Here is a 19,604-nt window from a genome sequence, read left to right on the forward strand (position 1 = left end):
CCTGGCTAATTTTTGTATTTTTAGTAGAGATGGGATTTCTCCATGTTGGCCAGGCTGGTCTTGAATTCCAGACCTCAGGTGATCCGCCTTTCTCGGCCTCCCAAAGTGATGGGATTGTAGGCATGAGCCACCAAGCCAGGCCTAGCTACATGCATTTTTAAAGCTATTCATGTATTTGTTTATTTTAGAAGTCTGGGGACACCAGGTAATAGGACCTTCCTATATTTTTGTATTACTTTAATTTCTGCAAATCACAAGAAGAAACTTTTGAACACCTTTTTTAAGTCTATAGAGGATGCTAAGTTGGTCTGTCTAGTCCAGGTAGGGCAATATCATGGTTTTCAAAGTATAATGCAAAATTCCCCAAATTGTAAATTAAATGATAAATTAAAAGCCTATAAACTTGTAAGTCAAAAGAGCCAGAAATTCAAAACCATTTACTTAAGTATCTCAAGGAAATTTACTACTCTGTTTTAAAAGCCTGGATAAAAGAAACACTTCCACAGGGAACCCTCTAATGAAGAACAGCACAAATGCTTGTTTAGACCAGAGCTATGCAAAGTGTGTTCCTGAACTGTACCAGCAGCCTCATCTAAGAACTTGCTGGTAATATGGATTCTCAGGTCCCATGCAGGGATCCTGTCTGAATATTTGTGTCTCCTTAAAATTCACATGTTGAAATCCTAACCCCCAATATACTGGCACTCGGAGGTGAGGACTGTGGGTGGTAACTGGGTTGGGAAAGCAGAGCTCTCATGAATGGGGTCAGTGCCCTCTTAAGAGGGACCCCGAAGAGCTCCCTCACCCCTTTGCCATGTGAGGACACTGCGAGAAGGCGCCATCTATGAAGCAGGAATTGGGCCCTGACCAGATACTGAATCTGCTGGGGTCTTCATCTTGGACTTCCCAGCCTCCAGAACTGTGGGAAATAAATTTCTGTTGTTCATAAGCCACCCCATCTGTGGTATTTTGTTACTGCAGCCTGGGGTAGGACAGCTCTCAAAGCAGAAACTCTAGGGTGTGGCCTGGCCATCTGGCCTTAGCAAGGTTCCAGGTGATGCTGATGTGACCCAAATCTAAGACCCTCTGCTCTGGACACCCACCTGTGTTCTCACTTGCTCAGTTCCTCTCAGGACATTCCACATTTTAGTAAGACAAAGAACAGAGTCAAATGCCAGAAGAACTCCTCTGCACACACCTCCTCCTTCGCAGGCACTACTAAATTCTAGATGCCCCTTCTCCCTCTTCACTGCTCTTCCATTGTGGTTGGCAGATGCTGACAATGTGTTCTTCCATGTGTCCCCCATCTCTGTGCCCACCGCGTGGGGGCCCTCGCCACTGCATCACCAGGCCACCTCCTTCTGGGCCCTTCTGTCTATGCCATCCCCATGTGGCACTTCACCCTTCTTTACATGGTTTGTCCAAAAAGTCTTTGTCCTTTTCCTGCTCAAGATTTCCGAGTTCTCCAGAATAATCTGGTCACCCGCTTCCAATTATCAGTGTTGAGCATGCACCCCACATATATGTGTATGAACCACTATATTATGTTCTTTATAACAACAGAAATAAACAATGTAAAAGGACAAGGCAAAAAGTATGTGTATGTATATATGTATGTGTGTGTATATATATACAAGTGTGTGTGTATATATATGTGTATATGTACATGTACGTGTGTGTATGTGTGTGTGTTTGTATATGTTAGAGTGTGTGTGTGTGTATATAGCAGCTCCACAATCTCTTTTACAACATTCCACGTGGAGTAGGGCCCATGGGGCACACCCTGCCCCACTCTAGTGGATGCCTGGCACTGGCCCCCACCCCCAGCCCCCTTTCCCCCGCCCTATGTCCACTCCTCCATCACCTGCGGCAAGCTGGGCAGTGTAGTTCTGAGCACACCCAGTGCCCCCCAGCCTTCCTGAACCACAGAATGCCTTCCAGCTTCTTCTATCACATTCGTACTTCCTGACCAAGAAATAATCAGCGTCTGATCATTAATGGGCCTTTTCTCTAACGGACAGCAGGGCGGTGTTGATAAAGCTCGCTCAGCACCAGGTCCCTGTGGGCTGGACGAGGCACAGCTTGGGAGGAGGGCTTCATGTTACCTTTGCTCTGTGCAGCAAAGCCCTGCATGGTCACTGGTGTCTGGCTCTCTCCTCCTCCTGAGGGTGCCCAGTCTCCCTCTGTGGCTCCATCGTGCATCAGGCACAGGCGAGGCAGCCTCTCCAAATCAAGGCCAGTCCCAGGGCTCCCTGCCCATGTTCCTGGACAGGATGCCCAAAGGCTTTGTGATGAGGCCTCCACAGTCTCCCCTACCCCACCCTGAACCCCCGCTCTTGCTCTGACTTCAAACCCTGGCCCTTCCCCTGACCCTCTCCACAAAGGCCCTGCCCTGCACTTCTCCGGCTCTCCGCTCTCTGGCTCTGTCATCTTTCCCGACCCTGTGCGGCCTCACCCCCTCTCAGATGCCCATCCAGACCCTTTCTTTGTATCACCAGAGTCTTCCGCCTGCTCCTGTCTCCACCTTCACGATGAGGACAAGGTCCCTGTCCGATTCATTCTCTGCTTTACTCTGCAAGTTCAACATTACAGAGGAAATGAAGATTAGAATGAGAACTTTAACATGACTGACCTTCAAATCCCAAGACAGGCTTGAAGGTAAAGCTTTAAAATTCTAAATATTGCATTCTATCCTTAAGGGTTTCACTCTTATTCAAGAAGGCTGTAAGAACAACAGTTTGAAGGAACAGGATTTTCCACTAGAAGTCCCCACTCATACAAAGCCTTCTTTTTGTTTACATGAGAAGACACTATGATATAAATCTACCAATGAGTTCTGTGCAACCATAGATTCATGAGGTAGATCTCTGTGTTGAAAGATTTCCTCCACGGCCAGGCGCAGTGGCTCATGCCTGTAATCCCAGCACTTTGGGAGGCTGAGGCAGGCAGATCACAAGGTCAGGAGTTCCAGACCAGCCTGGCCAACATGGTGAAACCCCATCTCTACTAAAAAAAAATAACAAAATTAGCTGGACATGGTGGTGTGCACCTGTAATCCCAGCTACTCCGGAGGCTGAGGCAGAAGAATCACTTGAACCCAGAAGGCAGAGATTGCAGTGAGCCGAGATCACACCACTGCACTCCAGCCTAGGCGACAGAGCGAGACTCCATCTCAAAAAAGAAAGATTTCCTCCACATATAAAGTAAAAAAGCAAAGCACAGAAAAATCAAGGGCATAAAACCATTCACATTTTAAAAGCACCTAAGACATTCTACAAATGGTACAATGCAAAGGAAACAACCAGTAACCCACGGGAAGGTGAACAGGATTAGCTGGAAGGGAGCGATGCTTTCCATATACTTCCAGACTGTTTGATTGTTAAAATTATGAATTAAAACTAAGCCCCAGAAAGATATGTAAAATATCAATGACCCTTGTATCTCACTATCCAAATTATAAACCACCCTTAACCACCAAGTACCTTCCCAGGTTCTCCACCTCAACTTAGGATTTGGCCGCAAAAATACTACAGAGAGAAAGCTCTGCAATAAGTATTTCAGTAACAATTATGTGACTAATTCTTACAGCTGGAAATAAGATACACTATCTGCACATCTCCATCTGAGAAAATCAAGTACTTTCTGTCATTGGAAGCAGGACACCAATAAACTTGGAAACATGTTGCACTCACACATTTCACTCGAGGTTCTAGTCCAGTGTCACCATTTAACAAGCACAAAACATCTCTTCATCTGAAATACCAGAGGATACCATCAAATTTGGGGAGAATAGGGAGAAAGAAATAGAAAAATTCCAGACCACTTCTGAACTCCAGAAAGCAAAAATGGACTTTGATCCTGCAAATTACTACAGACAACAAAGAAGTGGACTCTCCTTCCTCCTCTCCTACCAACTTCGCAAATATCAATGATGCCTGGTGTGGCATGGTAGAAAATGTTGCCATGCTATTTCTTTTGCCTTTTTCTACTTAAAGAGATGTAGGCTCCACCTAAGGAAATGTGACAATATTTTACCTCAAACAATAACAATGGAAAATGAAATATACTTCCCCTAAGGTTACCAAATGAATGAATCGCCTTAGTTTTCTGATGGAACGAACAGATACATTAAAGAAAAAGAGGGAAACCAAGGGGAGGGAATCCCTCCTAGCTCATGGGGGCATCCCACAGGGTGGGCTGCGGAGAGGTCACTGGAGTTTCATCCCTCCCACACCTGTCACCAGTGAGGCTAAGCATCAGGGCCCTCATCCTTACAGGCACATCCCTCAGCAGCCCTGTACTCTTCTTCCCCGCTGCCAATCACGTCCCTGGCTCAGGGCGGGGCTCTGGAACCTCACCACTGAGTGCGGCTGCCTCTCTGAAAACTGCTAACAGGCCCCAGCTCCCGGCACATGCTCCCTTCTCAGCAGGCTCCAGCGAGCACCACAGATTAGGTTTGAGAATAACCGTTAATGAATCTATTTTTAGAATGCCTAAGGCAAAGAAAGCTGGGGCAAGTGGGGCGTGGTGGCTCACACCTGTAATCCCAGCACTTTGAGAGGTCAAGGCGGGCAGATCACCTGAGCTCATGAGTTCGAGACCACCCTGGGCAACACGGTGAAACCCTGTCTCAACTAAAATACAAAAAACTAGCCAGGCATGGTGGCGTGCGCCTATAGTCTCCTACTCAGGAGACTGAGGCACCAGAATCACTTGAGGGCAGGTTGCAGTGAGCCGATATGGCGCCACTGCACTCCAGCTTGGGCTACAGAGTGAGACTCCGTCTCAAAAAAAAATAAATTAATTAAAAAAAAAATCCATACTAGTTAAGAAGAAAAAGTAAATTCAGACTTCTCACCACGACTTTTAGGAGGAACTACTATGATCTAAGAAACCCAGGAGTGCTAATGCTAGGATCTGATGTAACATGTAAAGCTCTATTATTTCTTTCAGAAAGTAGGGCACTTTCTAAAAGTTAAGAACAAGATGGGAAAAATGTATACAACTTAAGGATTAATGCAAAAGGCAAAGGAGAAATTTTTTTAAAAGATGGATTTATGACTTCAGGGTTCATTTTATTGCTTACTGTTAAAAAGTTTTGTTAGTAATATATTTGATACTTGATCTTGATGTAGAATGAATGCTAAAGAGAAACTTGATGGAAATACACTTCACTAAAGAAAGAAATTACAAAACTTTCCTGAGGGCCAAAACAAAGGTCTGTCTAAAGTATGGGTGTCCAGTCTTTTGGAATCCCTGGGCCACACTGGAAAAATAATTGTCTTGGGCCACATATAACACTAACAATAGCTGAAAAGCAAAAAAAGCAAAACAAAACTCATAACGTTTTAAGAAAGTTTATGAATTTGTACTGGGCCACATGCAGCCCGCGGGCAGTGGCTTGAACAAGCCTGGTAAAGAAAAGCTAGGTGTTATTTCCGGATGGGAAGGCAATTTAATATGCAGAAATTATGAGGTCTGGGATTTTTCTCTTCTTTGCACTTCATTCTCTAGCTTTTCCACATTGAGCACCTTGTTTTTGTAATTTTCAAATGGGAGTTTAAAAAGTTTTAATAATGGTTTTAAGCAAGTCTTTTCATTTTGTGTTCAAAAAGGGCAGAGAGGGAAAGGTGAGAGAGGGATCTAGGATGACCACCTCCAAACCACAGCACCCACGGGCACAATCCTCAGCCACCACAGCTGCGCCCCAACCCAGAGGGTTGTCAGTGCTCTGGGCTCATTCTCCGTGCCTCAATTTCCCCATCTATGAAATGGAGAGAACATCTCCCCTCTTCACACCTCACTGCAGGATAGTCGGGTGCTGCTTCTCCTGCCCAAAGTGAGGGCTGCATTTCAGCATCTACACTGGTGGGTGGGGGTGGGGGTGGGGTGGGAACGCAGGCAAGGTGAAGCCTAAGGAGGGCAGAGAGCGCCTCCGTTGGGATAGTGGGGTCCTCTCATTGAATAGAGATAGAATTTCTAGGATAGAAATTCTGTTTTTTAAATAATTAGGATGCACTGGGGTAAGGGAGCAGGGAATCAGAATTAAATTCCACAGAACAGCAAAAGAAACCAAAAGGAAAAAAAGAAAAAGATCCTGATTTGGCAATGTATGAGTTTTGCTGAGAAACCCTGTTTATGAGGATCCATTATTCACAGCTAATGGCCATTTCCACCAGAGCCATCACTAGCCCCTTTGATGAGTGTCAGAATAACTTGGTTCTTTCCCTTGGTTACAACCAAGCCATCCTACACCACCAATGTTCTGTTGCTGATAAAACCCAGCTGCCTGCTCAAGTCTTTTTTTTTTTTTTTTTTTAAAAAAAAAAAACGCAAGGTCACCCCCAGTATATACGTCAACCAAATTCTAACTTAGAACCAGCATGCTTTGCTTTCAATTTCTAAAAATACTATAAAAATATTCAAAGATACTAAGAATAACATTCCAAGATCTCACCACCCTAACAAAATTGTTTTCCTTTTCCAGCACATCCAGACTCCCTCTGAAAAAGACTGCTTTGAAGTTCAAATGTTTTCTGCTGTTGCTTTACTTCACTTATTTATTTTGGTTACAGCAACTCTAAAAAGCTTAACCAAAAAGAAACTGATGGATTAACTCCAAATTCACTCTTGGCCCTTCTAAATGCAGGGTGATGAGGAAACCCTCAGCCCCCCTGAGATGAGAAGTTCCCACTTGCTGGCCGTCACTGCCCTTCCTGCCTGGAAGGAGTCCCTCCGTGTTGCAGGTTACTTTACAACACACACCCACACCTTTTTTCCCTTGAGGCTCATCAAGTGAAGCTATCATCTCTTTAGAGAAATCCCTTCAACTCCTCACAGTATTTAAAACAAATTATTTTTACCTGCAAGGCAAAAGAGACCAGAGTATTTTCATTTTACAAGTGGAAAAACAAATTGAAACAGAAGGTTAGAAAGCTCTCACGCCTATAATCCCAGCACTTTGGGAGGCCGAGACGGGCGGATCACGAGGTCAGGAGATCGAGACCATCCTGGGTAACACAGTGAAACCCCGTCTCTACTAAAAATACAAAAAAAATTAGCCGGGCGTGGTGGCGGGCGCCTGTAGTCCCAGCTACTCGGGAGGCTGAGGCAGGAGAATGGCGTGAACCCGGGAGGCGGAGCTTGCAGTGAGACGAGATGACGCCACTGCACTCCAGCCTGGGCGACAGAGCGAGACTCCGTCTCAAAAAAAAAAAAAAAAAAAAGAAAGCTTCCACCACGTGATAGGGTGAGCTGAATCAGGGTGAGACCACTTTATTCAGAAAAGGGATGATCCGGCCAGGCACAGTGACTCACACCTCTAATCCCAGCACTTTGGGAGGCCGAGGTGAGTGGATCACCTGAGGTCGGGAGTTCGAGACCAGCCTAGCCAACATGGTGAAACCTCATCTCTACTAAAAATACAAAAATTAGCCGGGCGTGGTAGCGCACGTTTGTAATCCCAGCTACTCAGGAGGCTGAGGCAGGAGAAACGCTGGAACCCGGGAGGCAGAAGTTGCAGTGAGGCAAAATCGCACCACTGCATTCTAGCCTGGGCAACAGAGCAAAACTCCATCTCAGAAAAAAATAAAAGTATAAAAAGAAAAAGAAAAGGGCTGACCCTGAATTACTCCTCCCCACATTTACCCTTTGGGTAATTCCTAGGACCTGTCATATTTGTAAGACAAAAAGCAAGAAAAGAAATTTGCAGTAGACATTAATGTGGGTTCAGTACACATGAAGAATCTGATAATTGGCCTCACCTATTCAACATCTATTTGTGAAAGCTCTCCAACTTCACATCAGACATGCTCTTGACTTCTCAGCTGTCTTAGTCCATGTTCAGGCTGCTATCACAAATATATTACATAGTGGGTAGATAATAAACAGGAATTTGTTTCTCACAGTTCTGAAGGTTGGGGAGTCCAAGATCAAGACACTGGCGGTGAGGGCTCACTTCCTATTCACAGATGGTGCCTTCTTGCTGTATCCTCACATGGTGGAAGGAAGGAATGAACTCCCTTGGGCCTCTGTTACAAAGACACTAATCCCATGCATGAGGGCTCTGCCTCCTGACCTAATCACCTCCCAAATACCCCACCTCTTAATGCCATCACTTCAGGGATTAGGTTCCAACATATGAATTCCAGGGGACACAAACATTCAGATCACAGCACTGGCCTGTACAGAAGTACCATACATATCATATACCAGGACTAGAATCCAGTCACATATCTACAAAAGGTAGGCAGCTCAGGAGACATGCATACCACAAAGCACATTTCAGGCCACACTGGCCAACCCCAAAATGCAAAACTGATTATATTTTGCACTGCCCTAATGTCTGAACACTTCAGGCATGTTCATCAAAATCTCTCTCATGCTGCACAAATTCTTATGGAGGGCTTACTCATCTCATTAAATCAAGTTTATGTCAGGTCAGACTTCCACGTTCTGCCTTTATGGGCCACAAAGACTCCTGCTCCTGGCATTGTGCCACTCCAGCCTCTGCTCATTCCATCACTTTCACCTTCAACTCCACTGCCCAAATTGTATCCTTCTGCTAAATGCCAACTCAATGCCCCAGGTCTTAAGGGCATCCCGTTCTCTCCAAGTCTCAGATCTCACTTCTCTCATGGTACTCAGCACTTTACCTTGACTACTTTACCTTGTCCATTTTCTTAGGAACTATGGTGGAAAATGGGAAAATTGTTGAAAATAAAGACGTCCAAGTCTTAAACCCTGTTTCTACCTACAGAACACTTCTGACACCACGTGTGTGTGCTTTTTCCATGCTACCAACCAATTCTCCCACTCTCTAGACACCAAGCAAGTGGCCAATGGTTCCGTTCAATTCTGGCTCCTTGGAGAGAAGGCTGATTCCAGGTTTGGGGCAGAAAAAGAACAAGGTGAGCCTGAAACATCTAGACATTAAGGAAGTGCTCAAAGACTAAAAGAAGCTACGGGGCCACAGCGATTAAAGAAAGATCACCATGAGTTTAACGGTGCCCCTAAAATAGGTCCACATCCCAATTCCTAGAATTTGTGATTGTTATCTTACTTGGAAAAAAGGTCTTTTTAGCTGTAATTAAAAATCTCAAGACAAAAAGATCATCCCGGATTATCCAGTTGGACTCTAAATCTAGTGACAAATGTTCTTATAAGAAACACCCAGGAGAGATTTAGCAGACAGAAAAGGAGGAGGCCCTGTCACCGCAGAGGCTGGAGCAGTGCAGGCAAAAGACAAGAAACCCTGGAGCCACAGAGGAGCCTTCCGAGGAAGCTCAGCCCTGCCAACACCTTGATTTCAGACTTCTGGCCACCAGACTTAGAAATAATAAATATCTCTTGTTTCAAAGGCACCTAATTTGGAATAATTTGTTACAGCAGCCACGGGAAACTAATACAGTGGGAGAAGAAAGAGGGAGGGAAAGTTCTTTTCAAAACACCACCAGTTAATAACTATCAAAAGATTTACAAAATTAGAAAATCACTAACTGCAATCCCCAACATAAAAACTGGTCAAGGCAAGGATTGTCAATGGACATGAAATGCACTGGCTGGAGAACAAGATATTCGCACAGGTGTCAAGAATCACTCCACAGATTGCATACTGCAAAAATGTACCTTCAAAATGAAGCAGCGTAGAGGCCATTCCTTCCAGGGGTCACATTGAACACTGTCAAGTGGCACCAGCCCAGACACTACATGTTCCCAACGACACCAACTAGCAAGCATTGTTATAAAAATGTTTAACTGAACTTAATCATAAGGAAACAATCAGACAAATCCAGAATGTGGGACATTTTAGGAAAACTGCTCTGGGCTTTTATATATATACATATACACATACACATATATACATGAATATACATAAATATGTATATACACACACACACATTTATAGGTAAATGTCATGAGAAACAGTCAAACAAAAAAAAAATCAGGCTACTATGGCTCCAGAAATTTAGAGACATAAAACCAAATGCAACATGTAAATCTTGACTGGGTCCTAGATTTTAAACTAAACAAAAAAAATTTTTTTAATTAGCTGGGTGTGGTGGCACACACCTGTAGTCCCAGCTACTTAGGAGCCTGAGGCAGGAGGATCACCTGAGCCCAGGATTTTGAGGCTGCAGTGAGCTAAGATCGTGCCACTGCATTCCAGCTCGGGCAACAGATTGAAACCCTGTCTCAAAAAAACAGAAGCAAAAAAAAATCTCAGAAAGGCTATCAAAGTCATTTATGGTACAATGGGGGGAAATTTAAACATAGACTATATCTTGGATATTATTTTGTTAATTTTTAGGGTGTGATAATGGTAATGAGATTATATAGAAGAATACTTTTATTCTTAGGAGATATATGTAAAGTACTTGAAGGTGAAGTACTGTTATGTCTGCACCTTTCAAATATTTCAACAAAAAAAGTACATATAAAATATATAAAAAAAAGTAAGAGAAAGACAAATGTGGAAAAAATGTAGGCATCTGGTGAATCTGGGCAGAGTATTTGGGTGTTCACTAAAATATTCTTTTAGTAGAAAAGATAGAAAATCTGAAAGGAAATTTTGAAAATGTTGAAAATTCACAATTTCCAGGTTGTGCCTCCAATCCTCAGGCTCCTACAGGCCTAGGAGGATCCTAGGAACCTGCATTTGACAAGCCCAAGCTGATCTCACACTCAGGTCAGCCTGGGAATGCCACCAGTACTAGGTTGTTGGATTTTAGCTGTCTGCTTTCCCCCGGGGTCCTTTGGCGTCACAGTGATATCTAACTTGCTGCACATCCTCCAAGGCAGAGGCTAACAATTGTGTCCCAAGTGAATTTATGAGGGCAATTGCCAATCATGCGGGAGCTGATTATATTAAGGGCAAAATTATACTGTAACCAAAGTCCCAACCTCAGAGAAGTTTGAAGTCTGTTACCATAAACACAAAACTAAGACACATAAAACACTCTTTCATATGGTTTTCAGGTTTTATCTCTTTTCTTGTTAAGTAACACTGACAGGAAAGAAAGGTATTACAACTAAAATGTCACTACAACAAAATCCACGATACACCAAAAATTACATAAATGTTTCTAGATGTCACAACTGTAATTTCCTTTTTTTTTTTTTTTTTTGAGATGGAGTTTCGCTTTTGTTGCCCAGGCTGGAGTGCAATGGCACGATGTTGGTCCACTGCAACTTCCACCTCCGGGTTCACGAGATTCTCCTGCCTCAGCCTCCTGAGGTGCTGGGATTACATGCGCCCACCACCATGCCCAGCTAATTTTTTGTATTTTTAGTAGAGACAGGGTTTCACCATGTTGGCCAGGCTGGTCTCAAACTCCCGATCTCAGGTGATCCACCTGCCTTGGCCTCCCAAAATGCTGGGATTACAGGCATGAGCCACTGCGACCAGCCTCAACTCTCACTTTCAAAGGCTAAAGGTGAAAAGATACTGGCTCCTAAACCCAACTAAAATATCAGAAAATGTCTTTTGTCTTTGATTTCTTTTCTCTTTTTGAATATAGGCAATCTATTTTCCTCCCTGCCCCTCTCTCCATATCCCTCCTCCCTGACTTCTTTTTTGTTCTTGTTGTTTAAGGAATCAATCCATGTGGACAGGGAGAAGGGGAAGGGAGAACAGGCACCAAAATGCTACTGGATGGGAAAAAGAAGATAGGTGAATATGGGGACATGGAGAGGGCACGGACTTGGGCGGGCAGTGGAATGGCCGGCCCATTTATACTTAGGGTCAAGAACTGGCCAGGCCTGGCGCATCTGCAATGGGTGTGGAGGCAGCAGAGACAGGAAGTCTGATTTTCAAAGATATCTAAGAAGCAGGACAACTTCCAGCTCCTGTCCCACCCTGGCAGAAGACAGGTGGCTCCATCTCTGGAGAGGGTGGAATCAGGGTCTCTGACAGAGGAGCCCAGATCCCCCTGGGACAATCAGGTTACTGATTAGGCTGTAGCCCTCGCTCACTGGGCTCCAGGATGAAGGCAGCCAAGCCTCCCCTTCCTGCAGGGACCAGGAAGAGTCTTGTGACAACAGCCCGGGAGGACCAACCCGCAGCACTAAGGTCAGAAGGCCCCAACAAGAAAAGGTTCAGCTCACAGCAGGCACTGCCCATCCCCATAGAGTCCCCTACTCTTAAACATGGGCAGGCCATCTGAGGAGAGCCTCACACAGAAACGGGAAGGCAGCCTACAGGAAAGAGATCCTTCAGTAACGAGAAAAGAAAACAAATTTTTTAAAAATCCAGAGAATATACCATGAAATGAAGACCATGTTTTAGTTTTTTAAAAAAGTTCACAGAACAAAAAAGAACTCTTATACATGAAAAAGTATGGCAAAAATAAAATGTAAAAAAATCACTAGAAGAGTCTAAATACAAAAATGAGGAGGCTTCCCAAAAGCGCAACAACCTTAAAATGATAGAAAATAGGAAATAAGAGGATTGGTCCGGCAATCCTATATCAGAATAGTAGTAGTCCCAGAAAGAGATGAAATAGAAAATGGGAGGGGAGAAAATCACCAAAGAATAATTCAAGAAAATTCCCAGAACTGAAGAATAAGTGTTTCTGGATTGCCAGGGCACAAAAAATGCCCAACATGCTGGATAAAATACACCAAGGCCTAGCACTGTGGATCTTGGAACACCGTGGATGTATCAGTCAGGGCAGGCATTGTTAAGCTGCAGCAATGAGCAGCCCAAAAGCCCTCAGAGGCCTACAACAACCAAGATTTATTCTTCAAGTTTATTTCAATCGAACAGGGTCATAGCATGGGTGGGAGGGGGTTTTGCAAGCTGAGTATCATCACTGTCAAGCTGAGTTCAGAACCAAACTAAAGGGAAGGAAAACTCTGGCAGCAACTTACACTCGCAGCTAAGCGCAGGCCCAGAAGTGGAAGTAGCACTTCCACCCAGCTCCTGGGCAGGCCACTGGCGTGAGGCCCTCAAGCTCAGGGAGTGAGGAAGGGAGGGCAATCCTACCAAGAGACTGGGGGACAGGGGGCTGGACATGTGTGGTGAACACTGACGACTAGACCTGAAAGAAAGATGCTACAATCTTCAGAAAGAAAAGGACTGGCTTGAAATTCTTCAACAACACTGGAGGCCAAAAAGGTCTGGACCAATGCTTCAAAAATTCTAAAGGAATTTTTTTCTATAATTCTACACTATCAATCTATCAGACATGAAGGCAGAAAACATACTTATAGGTAAAGTCTCAGAATTCACCTCCCATCACATCCAAACCAGGGAATGAAACAAGAGGGAGTCAGGAAGAGGAAGTCAGGAAACAGAAGTCCTGCGGTGGGCAGGTCCAGGCTGATGTGGGTGCAGGTGGTGAGGCTGGCAGCTGATCCTCAGATGTATCCACAAGTTGCAGTAGAAGGCCCCAGGGCCCTTCTTCAGGAAGGGGTGCTGACAGAGGGGCATCCTGATGCTCGTGAACATCATGGGGGAAGACGCGACAACTGGCAAAGAGTTTGGAGTTGGATCTGTCATACTGCGTAGAAAGCAAGCAAATTAGAACACCAGCCAATTATTCGCTGGAGAAAACAAAAAGTAACCTACAACATGACTCACTAGGAACAGCATTTACATAGTCATGCTTGTAAACACTGCATGATGAGCTCCGTGAGATTATACCACATCTATATAGGAGGGTGGAGAGCATGTACAGGGGCAAAGAGAAGAAAAAAATCATCTCCCAAAGAACAAAGTCACTAGGTAATATCTACAACTGAAAAATCAGGAAACCAGGTGATTCAATGGCACAACGATAAATACCAAAATAATCAACTAAAAGAAGTGAAATGCCTAGGGGTTGGGCGCGGTGGCTCACGCCTGCAATCCTAGCACTTTGGGAGGCTGAGGTGGGCAGATCACCTGAGGTCAGGAGTTTGAGACCAGCCTGACCAACATGGAGAAACCGTCTCTACTAAAAATACAAAATTAGTCGGGTGTGCTGGCGGGCGCCTGTAATCCCAGCTACTAGGGAGGCTGAGGCAGGAGAATCGCTTGAACCCAGGAGGCCAAGGTTGCAGTGAGCCGAAATCACGCCACTGCACTCCAGCCTGGGCAACAAAAGCGAAACTCTATATCAAAAAAAAAAAAATAGAAATGAAGTGCCTGCTTCTGGGGAGAGGGAAATGGTGGCAGGGGATACTGTTTGGCCCTGCAGAGGCTATTTAACTTTTTACACTATATGCATGTTGAAAAAATAATACGTTAAAGGTAATTCAAGCCAAGTCTGCCTAGTAGGTTGGCCTGATTTTTGATTCAGTACAAAGGGCAGAAACTGAGTTCTTTCAATGAGCCATTAGCACTGCTATAAATGCTTCAAGGGCTGAAACACATAAGACATAATCCCTGTCCTCAGAATCAGGATTTCATTGAGAAAAAAAAAGCCAACATATGAATGGGAAAGAACTCAAGTACAATGCAAGTTGGCAGGTGGTCAACCCCAAGACATGAAGAAGAGTTATGTGGTATCAAGGAGGAGACTCAGGGCCAGAGTAAGTAACAAAGACTTTGGGAAAGATGTAAGGAGAAGGAGAAAGGCTAACAGAACTTGAGTTCTGTTCCCAAAACAGGGAGGGCATTTCTGCAACGGAGGCTGGCTAACAGTGAAGGTGTATATAATTGGGAAGTATGGACAGTTTTTTCAAACAGTGGTGAGATTTTACTTGTAACAGGGAGGGCAAGATTACTAATTAGGAAAAGCAGAGATTAGAAAACACAGACATCACCGTTGAGGGACTACATTTTCAGCGTCCTTGGGTGTTATCAATCACAAGCCCTGTAACATTTTTCCCTGCAGAGTGGCTCAGACTTAGCATACCTGCTCCTTATTAACACTGCCTCCACCCTGTGTTAAACCCCTCATAGCTAAAATCACCCATGTCGTGGGCTGCACCCCAGGCCTGCCTGCCTGCCTGCTCTGGCCCCTGTCTGCCTGGGCAGCCTCATGGCTGTAATTTTGTTTTCACACTCCAACAATACCATCCTTCTTTCCCTTCCTAGAATACTGCCTGCTCTTGGCTGCCGCAGGACCTCTGCACACACTGCTCCTCCTAGAACACACTCTCTCCTATGACTTCCCTGTTAACTCCTACATAAGCCATCCATTCTCAGCTCACTTTTGATTCCTCAAGAAAACAAACGTACCTGATTGCTCTCACTCAGGAGTTCCTGACACAGTTCTCATGCACTCCTTTTCCTCACACCAGTTTGTAATTTAACCTTCATTTCCAATTCATGCCCACCTCACCATCTTGGCCAGTGGGTCTCGAAGTGGGGTCAGGTCACAGCAACAGCATACAGAACAACCTATTAGTGATGCAGATTCTCAGGCCACATCCCAGACCAACTGAATCAGAAACTTGAGGTGGGAGACAAGCAGTCTGTGTTTTTTAAAAAAAATCCTACTGATTCTGATGCATGCTTAAGTCTGAGAACCAATGTGCTACGCTATGTGGTATATGTGCTGTACCATCACAGCACAGACCAGGTAAGTTTTAGCACCCATGGTGTCTCCTGGTGCCAAGTTCAGCGACAACAGTAAGGACTTGGTAAGATTTCCTGGTCAGAGGAATGATTGGTTAAAAAAACTTTTCTGCTGGGCGCGGTGGCTCACGCCTGTAATCCCAGCACTTTGGGAGGCCGAGGCAGGCGGATCACGAGGTCAGGAGATCAAGACCATCCTGGCTAACATGGTGAAACCCCGTCTCTACTAAAAATACAAAAAATTAGCTGGGCGTGGTGGCGGGCGCCTGTAGTCCCAGCTACTCGGGAGGCTGAGGCAGGAGAATGGCGTGAACCCGGGAGGCGGAGCTTGCAGTGAGCCGAGATCGCGCCCCTGCACTCCAGCCTGGGCGACAGAGCGAGACTCCGTCTCAAAAAAAAAAAAAAAAAAAAAGTTCCCATGGCTCCATAAATCCCCTACTTTATTAATTCTAAACCCTTGCAGCAACTATAGAATACCCCCAAAATAAACACTGAAACTGCTGTCCGAAGACCTGGGTTCTAGCTCCTGCTCCCAGGCCTTTCTGGGTTCAGATTTTGGCCCTCCTTCTCTTACTATCTGTGTGATCATCCATAAATTTCCTCATCTCTCTTGGCCTTAACTTCCTCACCTCTAAAATAGGAATCATTATGGTACCGATTTCCCAGGGTTGCTGAATGATTGAGACAATGGCACTAAGAATCATGACTCACACAGTTAAGCACTCAACAAATGTAGGTAGTATTACTGCCATAATAATAGTTATTCAACTTTAAATGGTCTTTCCTCTTGGGTCTCAGCTTTCTTACTCAAGATTGACCACACACACTTCAGACTAGTTCTTCCTCCCTTGCAAAACTACACACATCTAACACCCATGCTGAAACCTCCCCTAGCAACCCGGAGTCCTGCTGGGGTTTTCCAGCTCCACCTCCTGAACAGCTGGGCTGTAGCAGACAGGCTGGATCTACTCATACTTGCCTTCCTAGAGCTCAACTGAAGTCACTTCAGACAAGTGAAGTACCCACTAACCTCTGGAATCAGACCTTGGTAACTCAACAGGTTAGCAGGTGATTTCATTTCAGTGTGTGTCTGGGTGGCTAGCATTCAAACGCAGCTCACACTGGGAGCTATTTCTAGTCCAATTTTGCTACTTGGTAACGTATTAATAGCAGCAATTAAAACATATTCCCAACGAATAGATATTTAAAAGGACGGTTTCTGACTTCCCTAATAAGCAGAGGGCCGACCACCTGCCTGCGAAGTGCCCCTCCTGCCCTGTCTCCAGGCAGCACTCTGTGAGCGATGACAGAAACTAGACCCGCGCAAGGAGAAGCTGCAGGCACGCCCTGCCCGGCTACCGAGCTGCCTGCCTGCTTGGCCCGGCCGCCGAGCCCCGGGGGAAAACCTAGAATGGGGGGGCCCGTGCGCCCCGACACCTGGGCACGGCCGCGGGCCGGGGGGCCGCCCACACTTGGCTCCCCAAGAGTTAAACGCTGAGTAATTTTCCTGAGGCGCAAACAGTCGGAGCGGGGGCTCTGCCAATGGCCACAGTATTTTTATCCGACTTAACCAACACCGCGGCGCGACCTCGGGTGTCCCCAAGGGTATCCCCACGCGACACGCTCCGGAGTCGCCGACCGGGACCCTCGCCGGCTCCCAGCACGACATGGACTACAGCGCCGCCGCCGAGTCCCCCGCGCCCGGGCAGGAGGCAGGGACCTGGGGCCGCCCGAGGACGGCTAGGGGCCCCTCCGCCCGGGGTCCGCGCCCGGGCCTAAGCGGTAGGGGGTGTGCGCCCAAGTTGGCCCGCTTTGCCGCAAGAGTGGAAACGGGTGGGAGCAGAAAGCGCCGGCCCCGCCCGGGGCGGGGAGCAACGCAGGGCTGCAGGGCCGCCTCGGGGCCCCGCACCACCGCCGCCCGGCCCACCGCGGCGCCGGGGAATGAATGGGGCACCCCAGCTGGCAGCGGGCGCGCACTCACAGGCGACGTAGGCCAGCAAGGCGATGCCCAGCAGCAGCTTCATCCTTCTGCGATTGACGGCAGACACGAGGCGCAGGAGCGCCTTGCTCACCATCCCCGGGAGCCGCGCGGGTCCAGGGCCCTGCCGCGCGGGGGCCCGCCTGCTGCACAATGCGCGGCGGTAGCGGCGGCAGCGGCCCCGAGAGCCCCGCCTCCTGCCGCCTCGCGACCCCGCCCCCGCGCGCCGGGCTTCCTGCTGGCGGGATCACCGCGCACGCGCGCCTCCACCCCGTTCCTCCGGCTCCGCCCCCGCCCCTCCGGCCTCTCTCCCCGCAGGCGCAGTTGCCGCCTTTCTTGCCTCGGTTTTCGAAGAATGTGGCCTGGAGGGCTGGTGGGCGGCGCGGCACGGCGCGGCGCATGCGCGTTCTGGTCTGTTTTTCCCCGAGTTAGAGCGCGCGGGTGCGAGCCGGAAGGTGCGGCTGGGTTTGTTTCGCTGAGGTGCGTCCCTAACCCAAGGGCACGACCGCGGTGGCCAGTTTCCGAGCCCCGCCTGGCGGGGGGCGCGCGGTGGGCATTCCGGTGTTGCCGTGAAACGAAACTTATTTGCTAAACTTGGCCGAGCCTTAGAAGTTGAATGCCTGCATCAGAAAGTTGCCTTGTTCTCTGGGCTGTTTAGTTGGCTTTTCTTAGTTAGAATATCGGCAGCGAAAATGATAAATCCCCTAAACCTTGCCGAAGTAAAAACTGGCTGCGTTTTTTTTTCCTTGGTTATGATCAACTGGGGTGCCTTTCTTTTAATAATAGTCTTTTATTATTATTTTAAAAAGCAGTGCTAAGTATATTAATTTAGGATAGACTAGGAAAAGAAAAGATGAAATTGCGCTGTCTCTGCCTAGAGAAAAACCCTGAACATGTTGTCGTGTGTGTTTCATTCAATCTTTTTGTTGAGTATGTCTGTTTTATGAGTGCTGTACTGATTACATAGGAGGTACCTGTGTTTAAAAAGCATTTATTGAATGATGATTACAAGCAAGGAGATGTAGCAGAAGATCCACAGATAATCGGAAGCTTGTCGTTGGATCTGGAGAGAGCTGGTCCCATGGAGGAAAAAAAGACAGGTATACACAGATGTGTGTGATGCCACATTAAGAGAGATCCCGGATTTGGGATCTGCAGGCTTCAAGAGCTCATCTTCAGCTATACGGAGAAATTGAAGTCAGCAGCGGCTCTCCTGCCTCTTGGAACCTCAGGCCATTTTGCTAAACTTAATAGATCACCCTCCTTTAGATTTATTAGAAACCTCCAAGAAAAGGAAATATGGCAGCTGGTACTAAAGCAGCAGCTTTATGTTACATCTTTCAAACTATAGTGCAAATGCTGTGATTCTGATAAAACCGCCCTCCATCCTACCCCTCCCCTAAACCTATTGAGAATCCCTGACTAGGAGGAAACAGACTGAGCGGTTTGCTAAGGCGGATTGCCCTGCTATGCATGCTGCCCATAGATGGAGTGGACTTCTTTCGAGAAGCCCAGCTCCCTGACTCTGACGTGTCCAAGGAGGCTGCCAAGTGACAAAACACCTGGCATGGGAGCCTGAGTCCTGGGTTCCCAGAGGGGCCAGGACCCCAGAGCACACCAGTTTGGAACAAATCGATTTTGTTTGTAAGTCTGCATTTCTTCGTGGCTGACTTTCTGGGTTTGCCTTAGATCTATGGTTTTTGAAAAAAGAACTAGAGCAAGTGGAGCTCTAGGCCTTTCCCATTCCATGACTTCGTGGTTTTTAGATTAAAGATGAGGAGCAGAAATGGAAGAAAAGAAGAGTTCATTAACACTTGACCTATGGGCAAAATCAGACAAGCTTCTAGGCGGATTTCAAGCATTTTAGGTTTTAGGTAGGGTTTAGTTGATAGGTATCCTATTAGATGAAAAATGTCAGAAATTGTGGGGTATTTGCCGTTTCTGTACTGAACTCCTTAAGCCCAGCATTCCCAGTTAGCATTTTTTTGTGCTGCTGGACACTGTTGCCAACTTCTGCCCTGTGGGATTAAGTATATGGAAATACCATTAGCAGCTGCAGTTGAAATAGCTGCTGCTGTCATTATTGCCACCCAGAAGGCAGTTGGTGTCCCAGGACGCTGG

The 19,604-nt window shown here is 46.5% G+C and overlaps 1 protein-coding gene across 5 annotated transcripts in view; it reads right to left on the bottom strand.

Moving 5' to 3' along the window:
• The window catches only part of UXS1 (UDP-glucuronate decarboxylase 1), a 95,956-nt gene extending 78,254 nt beyond the window's left edge, over positions 1–17,702 (bottom strand). For 2 of the 5 annotated variants that reach the window (XM_024241942.3, XM_063713243.1), the window contains exons 1-2: positions 2,480–2,573; positions 2,106–2,264 (exon numbers count right to left, since the gene is read on the bottom strand). In XM_024241942.3, the coding sequence (XP_024097710.1) occupies positions 2,106–2,202 (97 nt within the window). In that variant the 5' untranslated portion in view covers positions 2,203–2,264; positions 2,480–2,573. 5 annotated transcript variants of the gene reach the window in all.
• Positions 17,703–19,604: the final 1,902 nt, after the last annotated feature.

Source organism: Pongo abelii, chromosome 12, assembly GCF_028885655.2.
Source record: "Pongo abelii isolate AG06213 chromosome 12, NHGRI_mPonAbe1-v2.0_pri, whole genome shotgun sequence".
NCBI classification, from domain to species: domain Eukaryota; kingdom Metazoa; phylum Chordata; class Mammalia; order Primates; family Hominidae; genus Pongo; species Pongo abelii.